The sequence below is a fragment of the Hoplias malabaricus genome, chromosome 12, assembly GCF_029633855.1.
Source record: "Hoplias malabaricus isolate fHopMal1 chromosome 12, fHopMal1.hap1, whole genome shotgun sequence".
NCBI lineage: Eukaryota > Metazoa > Chordata > Actinopteri > Characiformes > Erythrinidae > Hoplias > Hoplias malabaricus.
This window is the reverse complement of record NC_089811.1, coordinates 12,488,776-12,512,600: the sequence shown is the minus strand read 5'-3', so window position 1 is coordinate 12,512,600 and position 23,825 is coordinate 12,488,776. Positions and strand designations below refer to the sequence as shown.

At 36.9% G+C, this 23,825-nt stretch overlaps 1 protein-coding gene across 2 annotated transcripts in view; it reads left to right on the top strand.

Annotated features, from left to right (window-relative positions):
• Positions 1–23,825, top strand: part of kif5c (kinesin family member 5C) — a 47,247-nt gene that overhangs the window by 1,406 nt on the left and 22,016 nt on the right. For both annotated transcript variants that reach the window (XM_066686323.1, XM_066686322.1), the window contains exons 2-10: positions 12,454–12,541; positions 13,117–13,190; positions 16,281–16,385; positions 17,122–17,170; positions 17,323–17,378; positions 17,608–17,695; positions 18,135–18,259; positions 18,805–18,909; positions 19,791–19,939. In XM_066686323.1, coding sequence (XP_066542420.1) covers positions 12,454–12,541; positions 13,117–13,190; positions 16,281–16,385; positions 17,122–17,170; positions 17,323–17,378; positions 17,608–17,695; positions 18,135–18,259; positions 18,805–18,909; positions 19,791–19,939 — 839 coding nt within the window. The remainder of the gene's footprint in view (positions 1–12,453; positions 12,542–13,116; positions 13,191–16,280; positions 16,386–17,121; positions 17,171–17,322; positions 17,379–17,607; positions 17,696–18,134; positions 18,260–18,804; positions 18,910–19,790; positions 19,940–23,825) is intronic.

Below are 23,825 nucleotides of genomic sequence, written 5' to 3'. Positions count from 1 at the left end.
TCATAGACGAGTGTTATATTGTCCAAGATATTCAGTGCTGTCTATTCTGGGCTAGAGCAATGCCTTGCCATTCATACAATAGCCACAGATTTTTCCTGTAGGATTTATGTGGATGGTGTTTACACAGCAGAAAATATATTCAAGACTAGGCACATTATAAAGACTTCACCTACACATTTTAGAGACTTCCATTTCAATAATAGCTGATGTATAACACGCTCCAAAGCATTATAGTGTAGCTATATTGTGAGCTATGATTCTTCTGACTGCCCTTAATTCTTCCAGATCAGCATTTCAGTGTCAGTTTGGATGAAGCAAGACATTTAACCGAATAATTTATGAGAATAATGCAAACATCCTGACCATGTGAAAGCAAGGATTCCTGGATATGCTTTTATAATATCATATTAGATCAGTTGTGGTATGTAATATAATCACGGTATTGTGGCTCCAATAATAGATTATTCTAGTAATTAATAGTACTTTTTGTTGAATGGAAAGCTTCACTAATTTAATAATGTACGCATGATAGACCAGTTTTTATAAAGAATTTGGTCCTTCAGTCCAAGGAGAGCACATCTATTACATGATAATATGTCAATATTATACACCAACACATACCTATACACAAAGGCATTGGTGTTCTGTCTTGAAATATATGTTTCTACATATATTTCTATTTAACTCATTCAGAGCAAAATGCATAAACTATTATATAATGTTTTTAACTATCATCAATTAACGATCATCAGTTTTGGTACTGTTTATCGTTCACATCATAGCTATATAACGGTTTAGATTTTAATGGGATTGTGTGTTTTTGGAGAAGTAGCATAATGCTATTTGGGATGTTTGAAAAAGTTTGAAATTGTACTGTTATAATGTTATAATGTAACATTACGGTTTTAAACATATCATTCCAAATATTGATCTTTATACACATTTTGTGAATATTTTTTATTGTGTGCATGTTTGGAAATACCACTTTTTGATGCTTCAATTTTATGCTCCTTATAGAATCAATTTAATTAATTTTGTATTTGGCAAGGAATAGTAGATTCATGAAGAAGCATTAATTCGGGGACATTTAGAGCAAAATCTGTCTTGTTCTTCATTTTATAGCTCTGTATTCATAGTTTTTGTAGTTCAAAAAATCTCACAGCTTACCTTTTAAAGGTTATGTAGTCTTATATACAGAGAACTATTGGCAGACATATTAATAATAAATTTTCTAGAAACAAACTGACCTTGACCTTCTTTGTTCTTTTCTATATGCGCCTCAATGTGAAAACCTTGGTTTGGGGTCTCTCTAAATTATTAACGTAAATGAGTAATTTAATATGAATGTCTAAAATTAACCCGTAATGATATATTATCTCTGTTGTAATTACTCAATCGAATCTCGCCTGTGTTTTCTGGTTGGACACACAGCCTATAATTTCATTCTAAGACCAACAAAATGAATTTCCTGCTGAATTAGTTTCAGTGCTTATTGCGAGCCATAAAACGTCCCATTTGTATCAAATATGGCCTTATTACACTTTCTAAATGAACACGATGAGATTTGTATCCTAATCTGAGCTTTTGAAATACTGCTTTTTCATAGTTCTGTCCACATGTGTATTTTAAGAGGGTGGGGATATATTCCTTCTTTTGCCTTAGTAACACAAGCTGGCAGTGACTGTATGAGTGTGTGTGTGTGTGTGTGTGACAGAGAGAGGGAATACAAGACAAATGAAGCACATCGTCAACACCTTTTTGCATCACTGAATTAATGCAGAACCCTGAAAACATCTGCACCATGAAATTTAATTTTATATTACGCCTGGGCGATGTGGACAAAATATTACATTGCCATTACAGTGCTTTAGTCATTCGGTGTATCAGTAGGGTTCCATTTCAAGCAAAGCAGACCTCGTTCTCAGTCACTGTCTTTTGTATGAGTGTAGTGTACAAAGACTCAGATCACGTTTATATTTCAGGTCACAGAAGCTGAAACAACTGTTGGAGAAATCTCTTTCTTGCCACTTGCACAGCCGTCATGGCAAATTCTATTCAGCCATGTTCTCCCATTACAGTGTCAAAGGACAGAGCACTATACAACTGCCTCTGTGTTTTCAGTCTTTACATAGACAGGACCCAGATCGTCCTTATCACTCTCTGAATGCAACCTTGAATGAGCAGAATTCTTCTTTTCTCAGTTTCTCAATGCTCTTATTCTACTTGTTGTGTCTGTTTTGCTCAGTTTAACTTTATCTTTGTACTCTCCGATAAACCTGGGTCCAGTGCTGTGATTGGAGAGACTCAGACAAAGAGGCGGGTTTCTGTACTCAGACAGATCACAAATACTGACTAGTGGTGGGTTGGTAGGTGCTCCAGATCCTCAAATAAATGTGTTGGATGTTCTGAAAACATGTTTTTATTAGGCCCAAGCCCAATATATTTGTAAAATAAAACATTGTATGATATTTAAGATATGCAAATTGCTCTGTGCTATCAGAAAGTAAAAATGGGATTGTTTGTTTCTACACAGTTGGTTTTACTACCCATTATTGGGGCTCATTATATATCTGAAATGATTCCATTTCATTACTGACACTGATTCTGAAGTAGAATGATTTTCCTTTTTAAATCAGGTTATTTGAATGATAATGGAGGTACCGTATCCATCCATATGAAAGTTCATTATTGTGTGAGAGAATGTGATGCTACCACTGGCTATGAAAATATTAAAAGCCTAAGGATGTTCGCTGTAGAGTGTGGTTTCAAACAGTGCTGCACAAACAGTGCTGTTTTGGCTTGTTTATGTGGTGATAACTGTTGGACACTATCTGGTTTGGAAAATCCATTTCTGATAGTTGCTTTTGGGCAGAAGATCAAGTTATTTGGTAGTTAATGTCTTGATGCTCTCTTCCTCACTAAAGTCCAAACGACAGACACAGCATTTTCCTTTGGTACGAGCTGCTTGAGTTGCTCAGATGGCCTCTGTGTTTAGGTTCTCCTCCATGTTGATTCCATGTGGCAGCTTGAATGGGGCAGAGTCATGTGGCTGCAAAATCGGTTTAATTGATATTAATAACACGATTATGTGGATTAGAAGTTCTGAATGTTCATTTGGAATACCTTCCAATTAATTGTCCAGCCCTAATCTCTGGTATTTTTGCTGTTTTGGAACTTTCTCCCCAAGCACATTCAAGACTGCACTGACCTGGTCATTTTTAAATCACTCCTCAAAACTCACCTTTTCAGATCAGCTTTTAATGTATGAGCTAATGTTGTTTTCAAAACTTAGCTTTTTAATTGGGCAGTTTATTGATTGATCTAGTGTTGTAATGTATTTTTCTTTCTTCTCTTAATTGAACTGTATTTTATAGGCTTTAATGTTTTTATACACTGGTTTTCCCTGATTTATTATGTATATAAAGTGACTTTAAGGATCTTGAAAAAAGCACTATATAAATAAAATGAATTATTATGTATTGTTATTTTCACATGGGAATATACTTCACAATTCAGTGGCTTTTTATTATTACTTTTAGACTCTGAATGTATTGTCCATGATTAATTCGGTAGACTGTATTGCTTTGAATGTTCATTTGCATGTTTTCTGGTTTGATGATGGGGTAAAACTTAAAGGACATGTACAGGATTCTGGATAACTACAAAATCACACTTTTTATTCATTGTTGGAATTACCACAGAAACTAATTTGTAACTTGAGCTGTTTAGTTTTGAAACCCTTGTGGTCAGAATTTGTTTTCATGCAGTTAGCAGTCTCCCAAATTAGGAGTCAATTCCACTTAATTTATGAATTTGAAACAGCAATAATAAGTCAATGCTTTTCGACATATGAAGGTCTCTCCATTGTCCAAACATTCTCAGAATTTTTAAAAAAGTGTATTGGATTAAATTAGTGAACACAGCCTTTAAATACAACTAAAAACAGTGTTTTTGTTTAATAAATGTCTGCTTTTTAAACATTTTAACATTTCAAATTTAAACAAGCTTAAAAACACATATATATCCATTTTCTGTGGTTGATTTTGTCATTATCATTAGCAGTAAATTTGCTATTTTTTCAAATTTGACTTATTTTTGTAGCTCCTTTATAGTCACTGAAGAGTAGCTGATGCTTAATTTAACATTTTTTAAGTGTCTTCCTCAACACGGACAATGGGGAGTGTTTGTAATCCCCCAAATTCACCTCCCCCAAAGAAAATCTATTGCACCCTGCATTCTTTTCATATGCTAAACACCCTGCTCATCCCAAAATTGACCGTTACATGCATTAGACAACCAAATCCTGTCCCCAAGGCTTGTAATCATTTCTGATACAGTTAGAACAACTTGGCTTCCCGCCAAGCGTGGCTCAGCCCCTGCCCCAGTGCCTCAGCTTTAATATACCTTGATCTGTCAGACTGTGTTTTAATACATGTACATTCAATACTGTCATAGGTTAACTAAATACGCCTCATTAATGGCTGTTATTAGGTGGTGGACCTTTCTTTGTGGTGTCACGTTGTGCCCCAGCTGGGTCCTCCAGGGCCTTAGTCCTGGCTAGAGTGGGGGTCTCACAAATGTAGTCTAATTTCCATAAGCCGAAAGGGGGAAGGGGCCACAATGCAACACCTTCGCTTTCAAGAGTGTGAGCATGCGGCTACAGCAGATTTCAAGTCATGACTGGTGTGAAGATATTAGGGATGGGATATGGGTTGGAAAACATTTCTAGCATATCATCAGTGACCAAAATTATTTATTAAATTTTATTTCACAATAGGGGCGGCACGGTGGCACAGCAGTTAGTGTCGCAGTCACACAGCTCCAGGGACCTGCTCCGGGTGACTGTCTGTGAGGAGTTTGGTGTGTTCTCTCCGTGTCCGCGTGGGTTTCCTCCCACAGTCCAAAAACACACTTGGTAGGTGGATTGGCGACTCAAAAGTGTCTGTAGGTGAGAGTGAATGTGTCAGTGTGTGTATTGCCCTGTGAAGTACTGGCGCCCCCTCCAGGGTGTGTTCCCACCTTTCACCCAATTATTCCAAGTAGGCTCTGGACCCGCCGCGACCCTGAACTGGATAAGCGGTTACAGACAATGAATGAATGAATTGATTAATATTTCACAATAAAAGCACGTTTGTTTACAACCACTGTATCGCTCCGCTGAGCCATTGCAAACACCTCTTTACACTGCAGCTCTCCTTATTGCATGTCCATTCTCTCTGCTCCACTTACCGTACAGAGGCACATGGTAGTACTACATTTAAAGACTGTAGTCAATCTGTTGCTCTTCGTAATTTATCTGCCCCCTTTGACAGTGTTCTTCAATTCTCAAGACCCTGACAGGACCACCACAGGGCAGGTATGATTTAGATGGTGGGTCATTCTGAGTAATGCAGTGACACTGGTGTAATAATGTGTGTTGTGCTGGTATGACTGGATCAGACACAGCAGTGCTACTGGAGTTTTTAATTACTTCAGCATCACTGCTGGACTTGGAATGATCCACCAACCTCATAAATCAAGTCGACAGTGTCCTGTGTCCACTGATGAATGACTAGAGGACGACCAAGACAAACCTTGCAGCAACATATGAGCTACTATCTCTGACTTTACATCAAGGTGGACTAATGAAGTAAATGTGTCTGGTTAATTGGACAGTGAGAGGGAACAGGGTTTCTATTCTGTCAAAATACTTTTAAAATTATTTCAAAAGTGGAGATAGATAGACATGTTGTATGCTCAAGGCCACAGATCAGCCCAGATTGCATGGGAGTAATTTATGTTTCTGAGGTGATGGTTTGGTCATGGTTAGTGGTTGCTTGGCCTTCTAAGGAGAGTGTTTTATATACACAAAACACAAACACACACAGTTACTTGCATTTTCCTTTTTATGAGAATACACAATCTAAATATTCATTCATTCATTATCTGTAACCGCTTATCCAGTTCAGGGTCGCGGTGGGTCCAGAGCCTACCTGGAATCATTGGGTGCAAGGCAGGAATACACCCTGGAGGGGGCGCCAGTCCTTCACAGGGCAACACACACACAGACACACACCTATGGACACTTTAGAATCGCCAATCCACCTACCAACATATGTTTTTGGACTGTGGGAGGAAACCGGAACACCTGGAGGAAACCCACGAGGACACGGGGAGAACACACCAAACTCCTCACAGACAGTCACCCGGAGCAGGACTTGAACCCACAACCTCCAGGTCCTGGAGCTGTGTGACACAGCGCAATTGCCCCAGAGCAATGAACTCAAAACAGGATGCTTTTGAAGTTTAAAGGGGCGCTGGCCAATTTTGCCTGCATTGCCTGCCTGTGTTCTTGTAGTTCACCTACTTAACTGCTACAGAACGCCACAACTGCACAAAGGTCAAATGGACTTCCTGTGGCCAAGCAGATGAAACACAACTGTTACATCCTCAAGTACCATTTTTTACTTTAGTTTTTAATAATTTCACATGACGTTCCACATACTGTTGCACTAAATCAATTTAAATAGATCTGAATGGGCAATAATGTAAGGTAATGTAGATGGTCAGTGTTCTTTAAGCGCACACAGTCTGTATTGCAGTGCAAGTTATGAAATGGGAAAATCTGATGGTTTCAACTGAGTGAACAAGGCTAGTGTGCAATATGCTTAAAAGTATTGACAGCCTTAAGGTGCAATCTAGCCAAGATGGAAACACTGAGTTCAGCAGCACATCAGCAGGCCTGGCAAGGCCTTGACTGTCCCCTGAGAAACTGCATCAATTATTGACCAAAAGAAGATGCCATTTTGAACCCATCTGAGTGTGTGTGTGTATGTGTGTCTCTCTCTCAGTTTGTGTTCCTCCTGGGCGAATTTGTTTGCTCACAGAAGCTCTTTGTGTTTGTAGATTGATGAACGTGTAGCTTAGCATGGCTCGAGGAAGTTCCTGTTTGTGTCCTGTGGAGTGGGGAGAGAATCTTCTTTGTTATTTGATCCTGCAATTTACAGGCAGCCTTTCACATCTTTTAAAGGGCCCATATCATGCAGAAATATATTTTCCTTGTTTTTCCTAAGAGACAGTAGTTTGCAAACTGTTATTTTCAGTGTTGCCTTTACAATCCTTAAAGAATAAAATAGGAACTGTTTTGTTTTTGTTGTTGTTTTGATAAAGAATGCTCTTATTACAAGAAAAAACAAACAACAGGTTTAGATCTGTCCACGTCGTCATCTTTAATCCATCAGTTTAGATTTACACATTGACACTGAAGTTATAAGACGTGTTACATCCTGGACTGATGAATGAAGATCCGTACTCAGTAAATACAGTACACTAACATTTAGACATAACATAACATAGAAATTCTCCTTTTCATTATGGAGCATTTATAAACTGTGAACTTTGAAATAACCAATTTTGCTCTTTTACTGAGCTCTTGGAATAGAAATAAATGACACATTTTGTTCTTGATGTAATATATATATATATATATATATATCCTGAATACCATTTGTAGGGCTTTGGAGGTTTTATATATATATATATATATATATATATATATATATATATGTGTGTGTGTATATATATATATATATTTATATATATATATATATATATATATATATATATATATGGGGGGTGGGGTGAGGTGGGGTGGTTGTGTTGTTCAGTGTCCAATGCCTGCTTTGAAAAGCATTGTTTTTAATGCTGTAGGTCTGAATATGGGAGGAATAGTGGAGGGAACAGTGCGTTTTTGTCTGCTTGTTTTGCGTGTTGTGTTTTTTTTTTTTTGTTTTTGTTTTTTCAGCTTTTTGTTTTTGTTTTTTCAGTACTGTGCAAAAGTCTTAGGCACCTAATTATGTATATTTAATCTAATCCTTTGTCAGAAAAAAAAGTTATATATAATCACAGTAAATACAAAAAAATAGTAATATAAAATAAATACATATTTTCTATAAAGTAGTAGGTGTGAGTGAGTTTAAAAACTAATGTTTTATTCAGATTCTCCTTGATTGCATGAATTTGTTAAATCAAAAGCACACATTATTTAAAATCATTATTTATTAATCGGTAAAACTAGGTATTGGATGAAAACCTTAAATAATACGGACTCCAAGAGGAGAGATTTGGAAGAAGTTAAACACATTCACACATAGATTATCATACTTTACTGGAATAATGTTATTTGGTTTTATTCTAATGTTGGGCATTATTTGTTGTTTGTTTGTTTGTTTTTAGCAAATAAACATTTATGGCTTAGATAAATAGCTTTTTAAATCTCATAATCTCTGGTGCCTAAAACTTTTGCACAGTACTGTACATAAGGTTGAAAATGACCATGCAGAATATCTTTCTTAATGCATATAAACAGAACATTTAATTTTTTTGCCTGATATATTTTATATTGTAATCATGGCCAACCCCAGTGAAGTAACCTGCTCTATGGAAACAGGTTCATTCATGGACCAAAGCAGTTTAGTTATTCATATCATGTGACGTTTTCAAAAAAAAAAAAAAAAGATTAAATAATTTAAATAAATACTGTTAGCTACTTGATTGGGTGATAAACAGGCTTTTAAAAAGTACTACTGGCATCTACACTCCTATATATATATATATACTATCCAGAGAAAGAATGTGGTATATGACATCTACATTCACAGTGACACTTGTGACACTGATGTCTTTGTGAAATGGCTGTACAGGAGATCTCCACACCTGCTGTTGCCTGGGAGAGAGAGCGATGGCTGCATATAAAGACAGACGTCCCTCCTAACCAGCAATCATGTTTCCATCCCCCTCTTCATTTGCCAGGGGACACCTGGCTTTCTCTTTTAGCCAATCAGAGTTGTTTGGCTTCAGTTTCCGTGGCGACGGGCTCCAGTCCACAGCGAGAGCTTTTCACGGCCACACCAGCAGGGTGGCTTGACCCCACTGACCCAATCAAACACAACGTGAAAAAATACACACTTCCTAGAATGAGCACCAGTGGATTAGAGAGCACTGGGCAATTAGCGTATGAGACAAAAGCACACACACTAAACACACACTGTCACGTTAGGAATGGCCAGTCGTTTCAGAGTGAGTTGTTAAGTGAGATGGCTGATTATGGAATTAATTAATGAGTGAATGGCCAATGTTCACCTGTACACTAATTATTACTGTATTATGGAAATTTAAATATATATTTACAATACAAATACATATTACACAGGAAGTAACACAGTGAAGAATGTTTACATCTATTACACCTATATCAACATGCTGTAGCATAACAATAACACCTTATTTTGGCTCTTTACTAAATATGTTATTTAATAAAATAATTTCTTTTGAATTTAATTTAATTTCATAATATAAAATAGGGGCGGCACGGTGGCACAGCAGGTAGTGTCACACAGCTCCAGGGACCAGGTTGTGGGTTCAAGTCCCACTTCAGGTGACTGTCTGTGAGGAGTGTGGTCTCCCTGTGTCTGCGTGGGTTTCCTCCAGGTGCTCCGGTTTCCTCCCACAGTCCAAAAACACATGTTGCTAGGTGGACTGGCAATTTGTGTAATCATAGTGGTTACAGATAATGAATGAATGAATAATTTGTGTTGATGCACAACGTCTGTCTTGTTTTTCATAGAAATTTTTGCTTGCTTTCATTAATTTCTTAATGTTTAATCATGAACATATATCACTTCATTAAAGGGAATGTTTACAATTGTGGCGAAACTTAGCTATAAGCTCCACATCTTTTAAGGTGGAGCAGTATGTTTGAGGGAAATTAACAACTGTTGTTTGTACGTGGCTGAAGTTGAACTTTTCTGTAAGTTTTTATTCACTGTTTGAATTACCACAGAAACTCATTTGTAACTTGAGCTGTTTAGTTTTGTAGCACTTTCAGTAATGCAGTTCTCCCAAGCTTGGAAACATTTCAATCTTAAGTGATCTGAAAAAGCAAAAATAAGTCAATATTACCCACCTATGGAGGAGCAATAGAGCACATATCCTCATTTCGGTTTGTGCTTTTTAACATTTGGAGTTCTGTCCATTGTCTAAAACAGCTCCAGTTGCCTCTGCCATGAGAAGATGGAGAAAGAGGAAGACTAGCATAATGAACCGAGCCAGTTAGATATTTTTTATTTATTTACAGACACTGGGGTTTTGTAATCACATTAGACCAGTTTTAAGTGCACAAACTGATTTGAGAGCTAGCGAAATGGTGTAAAAAATGTTTTTTGATTGTATGTGTGAACTATGCCTTTAATAAGTGTTCAAAAAGGTTGATACAGTGAAACCGTGCCTCGTGTGTAGTTTGTATGTGTGTGGGTGTTTGAAGGTGCTGAGTCAGCAGTAACTCTGCACTCTACTGTCAGTGTGGGGTTATTGTGTAAGCACTATGTAAATCTTTACTGTCTCTTATATTTCCCTTCACTGCTTGAACAGTATTCAGGTTTTCATGTGTTTTTCCTCAGCTGGTCCTAAAGCCAGATTGACCTAGTTATTACCACGCTGGGAGCCATCCTACCAAGAGGGAGCAAGGCCAATTATGCTCTCTTATACTCCCAGCTTTGGAAAGTTGAGGAAATGACGGGGTTGAGACATCACCTTGTATAAAACAGGTGATCTGCTGATGAAAGGGCAACACTCAGATCACTGCAGCTTTCAGTCCCGATTTTAAGTGAATGTTATTGGCGTTCTATTGGTCCATTTAAAGGACAGCTGGTGTCGTCTAATAATGTAAAAAAATGACAAGTTTTGATTTGATGAAGGTTTGATTTGACAATGGTGACATATTATATCATTTTTTTCTTTTCACTGCTTCCAAACAGATGTGGCATTAACCACAATGGCTTGCCCTAAACAAAGGAACATAAGGGGGATTTGTGTGCTCTCTGGAGTAATCAAGTGTGATTGACAGTTGGGGGTGGGTTAAACTCAAGGCTATATATTTTTTCCCCCATTAAATGATGTGCACTCATTTAATACTCCGGAGACCTCCCTGTATAAAGGGCCTTGTAGAGTCTTCACATAGCTTTCTTCATAGATAAGCAAAGGGCTCTGTGATAGCTGAAGGGTATTTAAAGATCCAAATCTCATGCCATATATTTTCTGCTGTACAGACTTCGGTTTAAAGAATTCTACAATGTTTTCAAACCCAGTTTCCGTCTTCTGCTTCTGTTTCATAGAGTTTCTTTAAAAAGCCTATAATTTGAATGTTTTTTTAACGTTACGGAACATTGTCTATGTTAAGTCAACAGGTTAGATTTAGGGTTACTTATTCACAGTGGCAATCAACCACGGAACAACAGATTTGAAGCAGAAATATTAAAGTGCTTTCCTCAAAACATTTTTCACTTATTAAGGAAAATAAAGCAAGGAGCAAAGGCTGAACGATATGGCTAAAATGTTTATCACAATATTTCTCAATTTTGGTCAATTCGATAATTCTGATATTGATATGAACAGTATAAAATCCACTGAAAAACTTCCAAAACCAAACAAGAAACATGATATCACCATCTAATATAAACATACTGGCTTTGTCAATATTAATATTTTTAAACAAAACTGAGGCAGTGCCCTGTAATGACCATAAGCCATGTATTCATATTATAAGCAAGTACATATTACTAGTCATAACATAAGATAAGAATCCTGTAACAATAGTTATTTTTGTGATACATAAATTGTCCCAGAAATAATTCTGATAAATTATTATTGTCATTTAAGACAATTTCCTGCCACTGATATAAAAATAATATTATACCACAATAATGCAATTACACACATCGAAAGAGCAATGAACGATTTGCTCAGAAATGAGATATGGAATATAATAAATGTTTAAATATGCAAAAGACCAGAGCACAGACCGAGGCAAGGGGCTAAAATACTGGTGATATTTATTATTATGTAAACAAACATGCCAGTAATCGAAATATTGAATACTGAATATTGAGTTTTATATTGAATATTGAGGGTAATATCGAAATCAGCAAATATTCTTGAGGTAATGTCCATACATTGTAAAATTAAGCCAGTAATGCCTTTATTGGGACAGGCCTACAGACAGTAAGCAAACTATATAGGTAGAAGTGTTGTTTATTGCTGTTATGGTTAATAAAATAAAAATATATTGGTTGACTTGTGTTGTATTTATTAGAATATAATGGTATTTGCTGCCATTATTTAAAAGCAACTATCCATGGACAGAACCTTAAAGGGTTAGTGCCCTGATGTGCACTGTGCCTAACAACATCTGTTAAGACTTAGCCACATCACTGTAATGTTGCCTTCTGTGGCTTAATTTCTCAATAATTGTTACATAAGCTTTAAACATGTATTAAAGCATTAGTTAAAAATCAGTGCCTGCTAGAGAACATGGAATTAACTTAATTCGATTTCTGTTGAAACATGGCCCACATGTCTGTTTAAGGGTGGTCATGTCCTGTCCTTATTTCATCTAATAAATCTCTGTTGGTTTCACAGGGGAAGCCCTACATTTTTGATCGAGTTCTTCCTCCCAACGCGACCCAAGAGCTGGTCTACGACTCCTGCGCTAAACAGATTGTGAAAGGTGAGATTGTTGAAGAGGATGCAATTCTGCCTTTCATTTCCCTGTTTAAGGAACACTTTGAGTAATAGTTGCTTTAATTGGAATGCTTTTCAAAGTCCAGTCAAACTCTTTTCCTTCCCAAATAATTTCACATATTGTAAGGAAAATGTTTTGTCTAATCTTTATTATTATTTATGTAATCTAATCCGGATTAGCTCTTTGTACTTTGGTCACTGCCTGTGAGGAGATGTCTGTGGTTTCCTCCCCTAATCCAAAAACTCATGTTATGTGGATTGGGCGTGTGAAATTTTGACTGGGTGAGTCTGTGATGGACTGGCACCTGCCTTGTTCCTGCTTGCACCCAATGATTCAGTGTAGGCTTTTGTCCCATTACATTCCTCTTCAGGATAAAGCGGTTACAAATGACTGAATGAACACTGTGAAGGCCCTATTAAGGATACATAGGTGTGATTTAGATTTTACCCCGTGCTAGTCCTTTAAGTCTCATTTTATGAACCTCAAATGTGGCACTAAAATAATAATTACGGTTTTTATGTCTCCCATATTTTTCCCATTTTTCTAACACTGCTGTCTAGATGTGCTTGAAGGATACAATGGCACCATTTTTGCCTACGGCCAGACTTCATCAGGGAAGACCCACACCATGGAGGTATGAAAATGAGCCCACCATGTTCAGCTTTGGTGCTTTTGTTGAACCTTCTGATACAGATGGATATTAACTTTGACATGTAAACAATATGGACCACAGGTGTAATGGTGTGAGTGTGTGGGGTGCCCTATGATGGATTGGTGCCCTGTTGGGTGTGTTCCTATCTTTTGCTCAATGATTGTGGGTAGGATCTGGACCCACTGCGACAGGATGACGTGTTTACAGAAGATGAATGAATGCAACCTGCAACATATTTATATCTTAAATAGCTGTAATCATGTTCACCAAGACAGGCAAATATCAATTTATATCAATGACATACTTAGTATGTAAACTCAGATTTTGGGGTTACTTGGCCAGTAGGTTAATCTCCACAATGTGTTCCAGCCTTAGATTCTGGATGTTTTTGTAAGAGCCCTGGAAAGAAGAAACTAGATTAAAAATAAGAAGAATATTAAATGCTGAAAAGCTATGCTTCCAGTGGTCAAACTGGGTGAAAGAATGCCCTTGAATTACTGCCAGCTACAAATCAGCTGGGTCCTAATTCTTTTAGTATATTCAGCTATAAAATTTCTTGGTTTGAAGAGCATGTAAATATTGCATAAATATTGATTTATAAATCTTCTTTCCAGGTGTTCTTTCCATATTTAACTTATTTGGAAATCTGGTATAGGGCCATATATGCATGTAATATTTTAAGAATTAGGCATATGTTTCAAAATATATGTACTTGCATGTAAGTGTCATTTATTGGACATGTGTAACATGAATATATTTTTGGTAAGTATAAATATGTGTACATGCATAGTAGAGTAAAGATTTAAGTCAATATCAGTTATAGTAAACATAATACAAACAGATATTATGTATAATCTATGATATGTGTACATAAAGGTAATTGAAATTGATCATTTAAAAAGAAACCATAAAACAAACTCTGTCATATATTCTTGAATATATGTGTTACATGTGTATGTTTTTATATGCACATCTGTGGCTGAATCTGTGGTATAATCTCCTATATATCATGCGTATGTCCATATGTGGCAAATGTAAGTTGGATATAGAGGGAAAATATTTAATTGTATTTAATTTAATCCATTGTATTATGTCATATTTCAACAAGTTTATCATATAATAATACCAGTGGAACTGTGTTCCCTGGAATGGCGGCTAACCATCTTGTATATTTGGTAAGATATGGAGTGGTGTTAGTGACCTAGAATGAGCATTTAATATCAGTACCTGACCTCCCTAATGTTTATGTATCAGAATGTGATCAAATACTCATAGAAATGTTTCTACATATAGTTTAAACCCTTCCCTGTTGGAACCATTACTGCAGCAAAGAGGGAAGAATATCCTTATTTATGGCCAGAATGTCAGAAGGAATATGACATATATTGTAGATAATATAAATGCTGGCCTTAAATAAACGAGGCCCTTAATGAAAAAGGAAGTATTAAGAATGGGCTCTAGAATAAACCACATATTGTTTTATATCTTAATAAGTTAATAACACAAGAACGCACAGCGATTTTTCAGCCTTCGGTCTCAAGACTAAGACGACAGCAAGGCGTGAGAGTCATGTCAGTTGCAACACACCACTGCAAGTGCCAGCCAAATGCTCACAGCTGTTTCCCTGGAAACAGACCAGTCCTCTCAGTCTGCTGAACATGAAATCATATAATTGCAGATCTCACGGATGGAGTCCTGAGCAAAACGGCTTTAAAGAAACAAGATTATAACGATAAGATTATGATTGAGGTGCTTTAATCCAATTCAGTTTGGTTTGAGGTGGTGATATTTTGATTGTATTGCATTCTCATGAGGAGGTGATACACTGTGATACTGAATTTAGGAAAGATAATAAAAGACACACTGTCTTTCTCTAGCTTCTGCTAGAGGAAGAATATGAATCTCCTGCGGTCAAATACATATTTCATGTCAATAAAGCAACAGGGTTTCCTCAATGAAACCACAATGTAGAATGGTAAAGAATCTTCAGTATAAAACTCTAAACTACTCTGGTCCATGAAACTATATTATAATTGAAGACCTAATATACGTAGTGTTTTGTCCATACATGCTTTGGCCCTAGGATTATGTTGATAAGTTTGATCTTTAATTCGTCTTAAAGCCACAGCTCTCACACTTCCATTTAGGGCTGGTCGATATGGCCAAAATTTATATCACAATATATTTCTTAATTTTGGTTGATAAAATATAATTCCAATAATGATATGAAATTGATTATAAAATCCACTGAAAACATCCAAGAACAAACAAGAAACATGACATTACCGCCAAAAACAAACCTTTAATGAGATCACCAGTCTATTTAAATTAAAACTAGGTTGGCATGTTGCTCCTAGCTTTTACAGCACTGTCCTGAAATCAAGAGGGAGAGGCAAGAAAGGGGGTGTGTCTTCTTACCCTCCTCCAAAATTTACATAGTGCAGTTTTAGGAGTCCAGATTAGCAAATACAGAGGCTCTAATGATTTAGAAGCTGCAATTCTACAGTAAAAATACCATGTAGTATTGCTTTAATAAAGACCTGTAAATAGTTGTATTCATACAAAAGCAGTAGATAACTGATAAACATATTTGACATGTTTGTGATTTAAAAAAAACAGGTGTCATTTAACATTACTTCCCATTTTATTCAGTATTTTCATCTCCAGTGCTACTAATATTTATCATCCATTTACAGCATTTATCAGACCAATGATGGAAAGATTACACCAGTGTCTTGAAAAAGTTCTTGTGCATTTTAGCAAACCCTTCTACTAACTTTGTGCTTCGTGTAGGTGTAGCACTCAAGCCTGACATTCCAAGATGACTGCTGCCAAATCCAATTTTTTACAGTTGAAGTTACAGTAGCAGGTGAAATGCTGAAAGAGACAATCCAGCTGTAGATGAAGTCTCACATAATCCTTACTTAACATGATTGTTTTTGTTATTAGTCCAAGTGGATGCAAAAAATGGCCTTGTTTGACAATATCCCATTTCAGGAGCTCCACATTATAGAGACACCATATATATAACATATACCCTTTCATATCTCTCTCCCAATTTCTCAAACTCAGGGCAAGCTCCATGACCTTGAGCTTATGGGCATCATCCCCCGCATCGCTCAGGACATCTTTGACCACATCTACTCCATGAATGAGAACCTGGAGTTCCACATCAAGGTAAAAGCCACATCAAATCCAGGAATGTACCATCTCACATGTCTGATCCTTTAAACTCTTTTGTCCAATAATTTACATTCTGATAGTACTGGCTGTTTACTGTTGGGTTGCCAGATCACCTTTAGAGACAGAGCCACATACTGAGGAGACAGCAGGAGTTCTACCTGAGCCATATGCCTGGGTCACCTCCAATAACCATCCACATCACTGCCCTTACACTGCCTCTAGCTATCCCACAGAAACCAACAAATAAGAACAGAAATTTCCCAAAAGTTTGCTGTTGGTAAACAGTATCATAAACTTCCATGAGGAAGTTGCAAAACAGCAGTCAGTCAGAACAGAGATTATTTACATATAGATACAATAACAAACCTAACCTGTTTAACTGATAAATATATATGGGAATATTTATTATATATATATATATATCAATATATATTATGTACCAGAAACTATATATAGGTTAATGCAGTAGATGCATGTATAATACAATATGGTCCTTTTATCTTTCATTTGGCATCCTATAAGGCAGGGAACTGTTGATAAGTTGATACTAGGCTGAGAGTTAACATGTAAATAAAATTTATTATTATTATTATTATTGTTATTATTATTATTATTATTATTATTATTATTAACACATAGATTGACCATGTAGATTATATGATACACTGTTAGGTATTTGCTTACTATTTTTCATCCCTTTTCTGTAATCTGTCATTGTGTCTATGTTTAGGTTTCCTATTTTGAGATTTACTTGGACAAAATCAGAGACCTTTTGGATGGTGAGAATTAAATGTTTAATATATTATAGTATATGTAATATGTTTTACTTTATGGGTTTCCAGCATTAATATCTAAACCTTAATTTGTGCTTTTTTAAGATTACACAAAATGTATAATAACTCATTAAACATTTCTTCTCTATTTACCTTAGTTTCTAAGACCAACCTTGCGGTCCATGAAGATAAAAATCGGGTACCATATGTCAAGGTAAGCGAAACTTTTTCACTGTATTTTTGAAAGAGTTCAAACCAGAAATTCCCTGCCAATAGTTTATGTGCCTCAACAGGTATGATAAGTTTCACATTGTGCATATGATGGTGATGTGTAGAAAAGGAATTGTCATGTTACATTTGTTTAAAGATGATCCTGTGGCAAAGGAGCACAGCTGTATGTGTATATTTCTTAATAAATCATTACGTTTAATCATTCTGTACAGGGCTGTACAGAGCGCTTTGTGTCCAGTCCAGAGGAAGTTATGGATGTTATTGATGAAGGCAAAGCCAACCGCCATGTAGCCGTCACAAGTGAGTAACTGAGATCAAATCAGACTGTAAAACATGCTCCATGAACTATCAGTGATTTTAATTAAGCAGGCTGCTTAGGGTTAATTATCTTACAATTTGGAAGGAACAAAAAGGAACAAATTAATTTGGAAGTTTATTAGCCCAAGCAGTTGTGACTTGCTGCTGTAGGTGTTTAATTACAAACACACACACACACACACACACACACACACACCCTGGTTTTGGGGTCTGGAACAGTGTATCTGTTGGCATGTTTCTAGTGCCTAGTTGATAACACTGCTACCCTCTGCATGGCAGATTAAGGTCTGAAACTCAGCTTGTGCAGGAACACCACACTATGCCAATAAGAGATCTTAGGCAATGTTTTTAATGCTGCATTCATACAGAAAAATAAATGTAATACACATGCAGTGTTTCTTTTTTTCTGTCTTGCTTTCAGACATGAATGAGCACAGCTCCCGCAGCCACAGCATCTTCCTGATCAACATCAAGCAGGAGAACATGGAGACAGAGAAGAAACTGAGTGGGAAGCTCTATCTAGTGGATCTGGCTGGTAGTGAGAAGGTCTCATATCATTGTATTTTCAGTTTGAAAACAATTAATAAAACATTGACTAGAGACGCACAACCTCTAGGTTTACAGTTAAAGACAGTAGCCCTCCACCCTCTGTCCTGTTCATCATTGGTCAGGTTTGATCACAGGAACTCTGTAATCCAGAGGTTATTGGGTGCACAGCAGTGACACTGGTATGAGTGTATCAGAGACTGTAGTTTTGCTGTAATTGGTGTACTTATCACTGTCATTACTGGACAGAGCAGCCGTGTGGTCAGAAAATGATAACTGATGAGGGGCTAGAGCATGGCAAGAACAAAGTGGGCATCAACAGATGAGCTTCTATCTCTAACTGTAATAAACTGTTGGTTTATATTACTATGATGAGGTACTTCGGCTGGGAATTCATTACTTCACCAATGTTACAGAGTCTGTATTTTAGCCTCTTCAATTAAACAAGTCTTATTTGTGGTAAACATTGTTCTGATACAGGTAGTAATGCTTTTTTCTCCTACTTTTTCTCTTTCTGTTCACCCCATCTCACCTGCCCCTTTAAGGTCAGTAAAACCGGTGCAGAAGGAGCCGTCCTGGACGAAGCTAAAAATATCAATAAATCTCTCTCTGCTCTGGGGAACGTCATCTCCGCTCTGGCTGAGGGAACCGTAAGTCCATTCTGTCTCTCGCTTGCTCTTTCGCTCGCACTTATTTCAACTTACTGTGTCCGCCTTTGATTTGCCCAACGTATCAATCCCTGCAGTTATTCACTACTGTTACATTTGACCTAAATGGTCTTGTCAGAACTTTTAGAATATAAGTGATAATAATAGATCTCTGAAATAACACATAGGGGTCTTCTGGCAACTCTAGTTCCACCCTGCTTTTTAAACAAACTGATTGGTTCAAACCAAGTACCAAGGTCACACATGTGATCATGTGATCATAGTTAATTGTTTCGCAATTTGAAAGCTGAAGGATTTGGGCATATGATTTCACATCAAAGTATTTTTGGGTTGGTCGATATGATAGTAATTTTATTTGATAAATTACATCACAAAATGCTTTTCTGATTTTGGATATCATCTTTACTTAACGAAAACTGACTACATTAAATACCAGGTACACTAAAAACAAGGAACACTGAGAGACCTGCTTTATTGGATTTAATGAAGTGCAGTGTTTGAAAAGTGGGGAACAAAAAGATTGCATTCATCAAGTGCCTGTAGTGGTGATATATGGTCTGAAATTACATTATGACAAAAGTATTGTGATGCTGTGTTTTTTAGCATTTTAAATGACACCTTACACTGTTACTACTGAAATCTCATATTCATTTGCAACAAATCAGACTATATGGAATTAGATGGCTGTTGATTACTACTCTGCTTATATCGTCCCGCTCTTTAACTGGTTCTCAGTTTTCTGAAGTGTGATGAAGTTATTTGTTAATTGCACTGAATCATTTTACAATTGTCAATCATTTTACATCTGACAGTGTAGATTTGGGTTCTAGTTACAACATGCTGTCTTATTTCTGCTATTGTAGAAGACCCATGTGCCGTACAGAGACAGTAAGATGACCCGAATCCTTCAGGACTCTCTGGGTGGTAACTGCAGGACCACCATCGTCATCTGTTGCTCTCCCTCCGTCTTTAATGAGGCAGAGACCAAATCCACTCTTATGTTCGGCCAGAGGTAAGAGGGCAGAGACATGTCCATGCGTATCTGGATATGTTTAAAACTGAGGGTTTGTTTGCATTTTAGCCTGCCTTTTTTATATTGCATGTTAGGTCACAGAAAATGAACATTTCAGAAAACACAAGAGGTTTTTGAAAACACCTGCTGTGTCCGAAGCAGCGTCATATTAACTTCGGAGTGCACTATTTTGGGTTTCTGCCATTTTGTAATGGTGACCGAAAACACTGCACAATTTCAGCGTACTCGAACAATCCCACAGTGCACTACAGTAAGTGGTGTACAACCAGTGTACTTTAGTGGATACCCATAATTCAAAGGCTGTTTGGTAGAAACATGCAAATGGTCGGTCCACAGTTTCTGACACTCCTCCTCATCTCAGTTCCCTATATATAGTGATTAATATAAGGAATAGTATGGGGGAAGCCATTTCAAACCGAGCTTCTGTTATCAGTGTTGTTATGTTTATGGGCAAAACTGAGCTTTTCAAAAATGACACACTCACACTGGGAGCCTGCAAACGCAACACAGCCAAAGACATCCAGCTGTACACATGCTTGTTATCTGCTTCAAAGTGTGGGTTAACATTAAAATATATAATGCACTGTTGCCCTTTACTGGGCTGGCATGCTGATATCAGGGCATTTGAGTCATTTTGCCTTCTCATGTGAACGATTTTATTTTATTTATTAATTTTTTTTTCAAAACAGACAAAAATTTGTTTTTAAAAAATACATGAATATACAGGGGTTAGACAATGAAACTGAAACACCTGACATTTTAGTGTGGGAGGTTTCATGGCTAAATTGGACCAGCCTGGAGGCCAACCTTCATTAATTGCACATTGCACCAATAAGACCATGTGCATCCAATGGTTCAAACATTGTATCCTGAAGGCGGTGCTGTGTATCAGGACAACAATGCTCCAATACACACAGCAAGACTGGTGAAAGATTGGTTTGATGGACAGGAAAGTGAAGTTGAACATCACCCATGGCCTGCACAGTCACCAGATCTAAATATTATTGAGCCACTTTGGGGTGTTTTGGAGGAGCGAGTCAGGAAACGTTTTCCTCCACCAGCATCACGTAGTGACCTGGCCATTATCCTGCAAGAAGAATGGCTCATAATCCCTCTGACCACTGTGCAGGACTTATATGTCCTATATGTCATTCCCAAGACAAATTGACCCTGTATTGGCCGCAAAAGGAGGCCCTACACCATACTAATAAATTATTGTGGTCTAAAACCAGGTGTTTCAGTTTCATTGTCCAACCCCTGTATGTGCACATGGCCTTAGTGTGTCATCTTTATAATGATAGTGAAAATTCCAGAACTATGAAATTGTGACATGCTGAATTTACATCAATTAAAAATATTTACCTTCTGTTAAGACCAAATTAAGACCTCTGTTTTGACCAAACCTACCTTACAAGTTTACTGGCTGCAAATATTTATGTATTACCTACAACACATTAATATAATTTCATGATATTAGAAATTTAGATTTAATTTATGAATATAAATGACAGCGTACTGTAACATGGTTGACTGAATACACCTGTGGTTAGTGGAAAATAAATACTCTTTAACTGAACTAATCTCTGAATGAGCTCACAAGCACTTGGAAATAATTAACTATACATCTTTACTTAAGGATGCACAGTGTCACCGCTGAGCAGGAAGGCTGAGGAGGCGACATACACACAAGAGAATGTTTGTTACAACTATAACAAAACAAGCATGATCAAACTAGATAAAACTAAACAGGACTGGACAAAAACAAACTGAGACAAGGACAGACAGGAAACAGCCATGAACCAGGGTAGACATGGGTAAACTAATGAGACATGGAAACACACATCCACACACAAGACCAGACAAGGAGCACTGCAAACAAAGGGGTATAAATACACAGAACAAACGAGGAAGACCTGGAAACATTAATGTGGCTGAAGCGGGGAGTAAGGCAGGGCTAGGGCGGAGACAAGAACAAAATAAACAGAGCCATGTGCTAAATGAGCACATGGTGGGGAAACAGACATATAACAGTACAGGGCAAGGGCGTGACACCGTTAACTATTTCTGGAGCTATTTATATATAGAGATCAAAAACACGGTGCATATAAAACATTGATTCCACTGCTGACGGCTAAATTCTACTATGGCCATTGTGCAAAACCTCTAATAGCAGATGTTTATAATTGTACATATTCATGTCTGCTACTCTTCCTCTCTTTCCTATGCATCCCTCAGGCCAAGCTACACTATGCATGCCCCACAGATACAGCTCTGAATTCCCTAAGCCTCTGAACTATTCCTTAGCGAATGCTGAAGCTTAATTGACCCACCAACCCACCACAAAGTCACTATGCAGTGATGTATTAGGCAACTGCATGATCATTACATTTACATTTATGCATTTGGCAGACGCTTTTATCCAAAGCGACTTACAAAAGAGGATCTAACATTCAAACTACAGCACAATTTATACAAAATACCTTACATTAAGTGCAATATGCCAGGAAGTAATAAGTGCATTAAAGAAAGACATTCGGTGCAAGAGATACTCTCGGAAGAGCTGGATCTTCAAGGATTTCTTGAATGCGGAGAGGGTTTCTGTTGCTTTGCTTGGAAGCTCATTCCACCAGCGTGTCATCATAGTTACCTAATTGCCTAAAGTTGCATTTGTTTTATTTGTGTTCTGTATTGACAAGTCAGAGTCTGTATTTCTGACTGTTTCTGTTTGTTTCAATGTAATCAGTGAAAACGTAACATTATTTGTTTTTATTATTATTATGGATTTTAAAATAATCTGAAGCTTTTACAGTATCACAGAATACTGGAATGGCTGATTCATTGACCTTGTGAAACTACACTGTAGGGGTTTATAATATAGTGGCTAGTGAGTGATTATTGTCTATATTTTTATATTTAATTCTGTGCTTTGGTAAGCATCACTCCAGTAAGTGGACATCTGTCTTTCTTCCTGAACTCCTTCCCTGACAGGATATATATAGACCTGCTGATAACGGTAATAGCCTAACATTCATTTGCAGTAAAGGTAGTAGGCGGAGGTCAGAAAAGTGTTGAGAATGCCAGTCATCCTCAATGAGATGGTCCAGCTTTATTGAAACAGAAACTCACTGCTAAAATGATTACAAATCAATTAAACTAATCTCTTCTCATATCTGCAATAAGTGAGTCATTAAAGCCCTCTCTTTCTCTCTCTCTCTCACTCACACACACACACATACACACACACACAATTGGATAGAGATACTGAAAATGCTTGCTGCTGTCCGATCATTTTGTGTGTGTGTAGTTCTAGTTATGGGTTACCAGGTGTGATACAATATTTTTGTTTATGAATTTATGATACACTTTTCTGGACAATTCACGGTTTGATCAACAAGTAATGTATTCAGAAATTACATAGAAATGAATATTTTGTCATTTAAGATATGAAATGAATGCAAAATATTCTTCCTGAAAGAGTTTTCAAATCACCAGTGAGATCATAATTCTCCTCTCTCCCTTTGGGTTGGTGAGATGACCCACCCCTCATTAGTCTACAGGATATCATCTACATATCGTACAATATATGGACTTTTCCGCAATTTTTTCTTTTTATTTCTTACACCTCAACATCACCCATTGTGTTTACTTGTGTGTTTGTTTACATAAGAATGAGCATCACCATCATTTTACCTCTCTCCTGTTCTCTGGTTTTCTCTGGTTCCTATTCTGGGCTGTAATTGTTTTTCTTTTTTAAGATATTTAAATATTTTTTATTTTCCAACCCAATGTCTGTATATTCTTAATATTCCAAGTATGTTTAACAAATTTTGCTAAATGTTCATTGTTCTTTAAAAGGGTATGATTA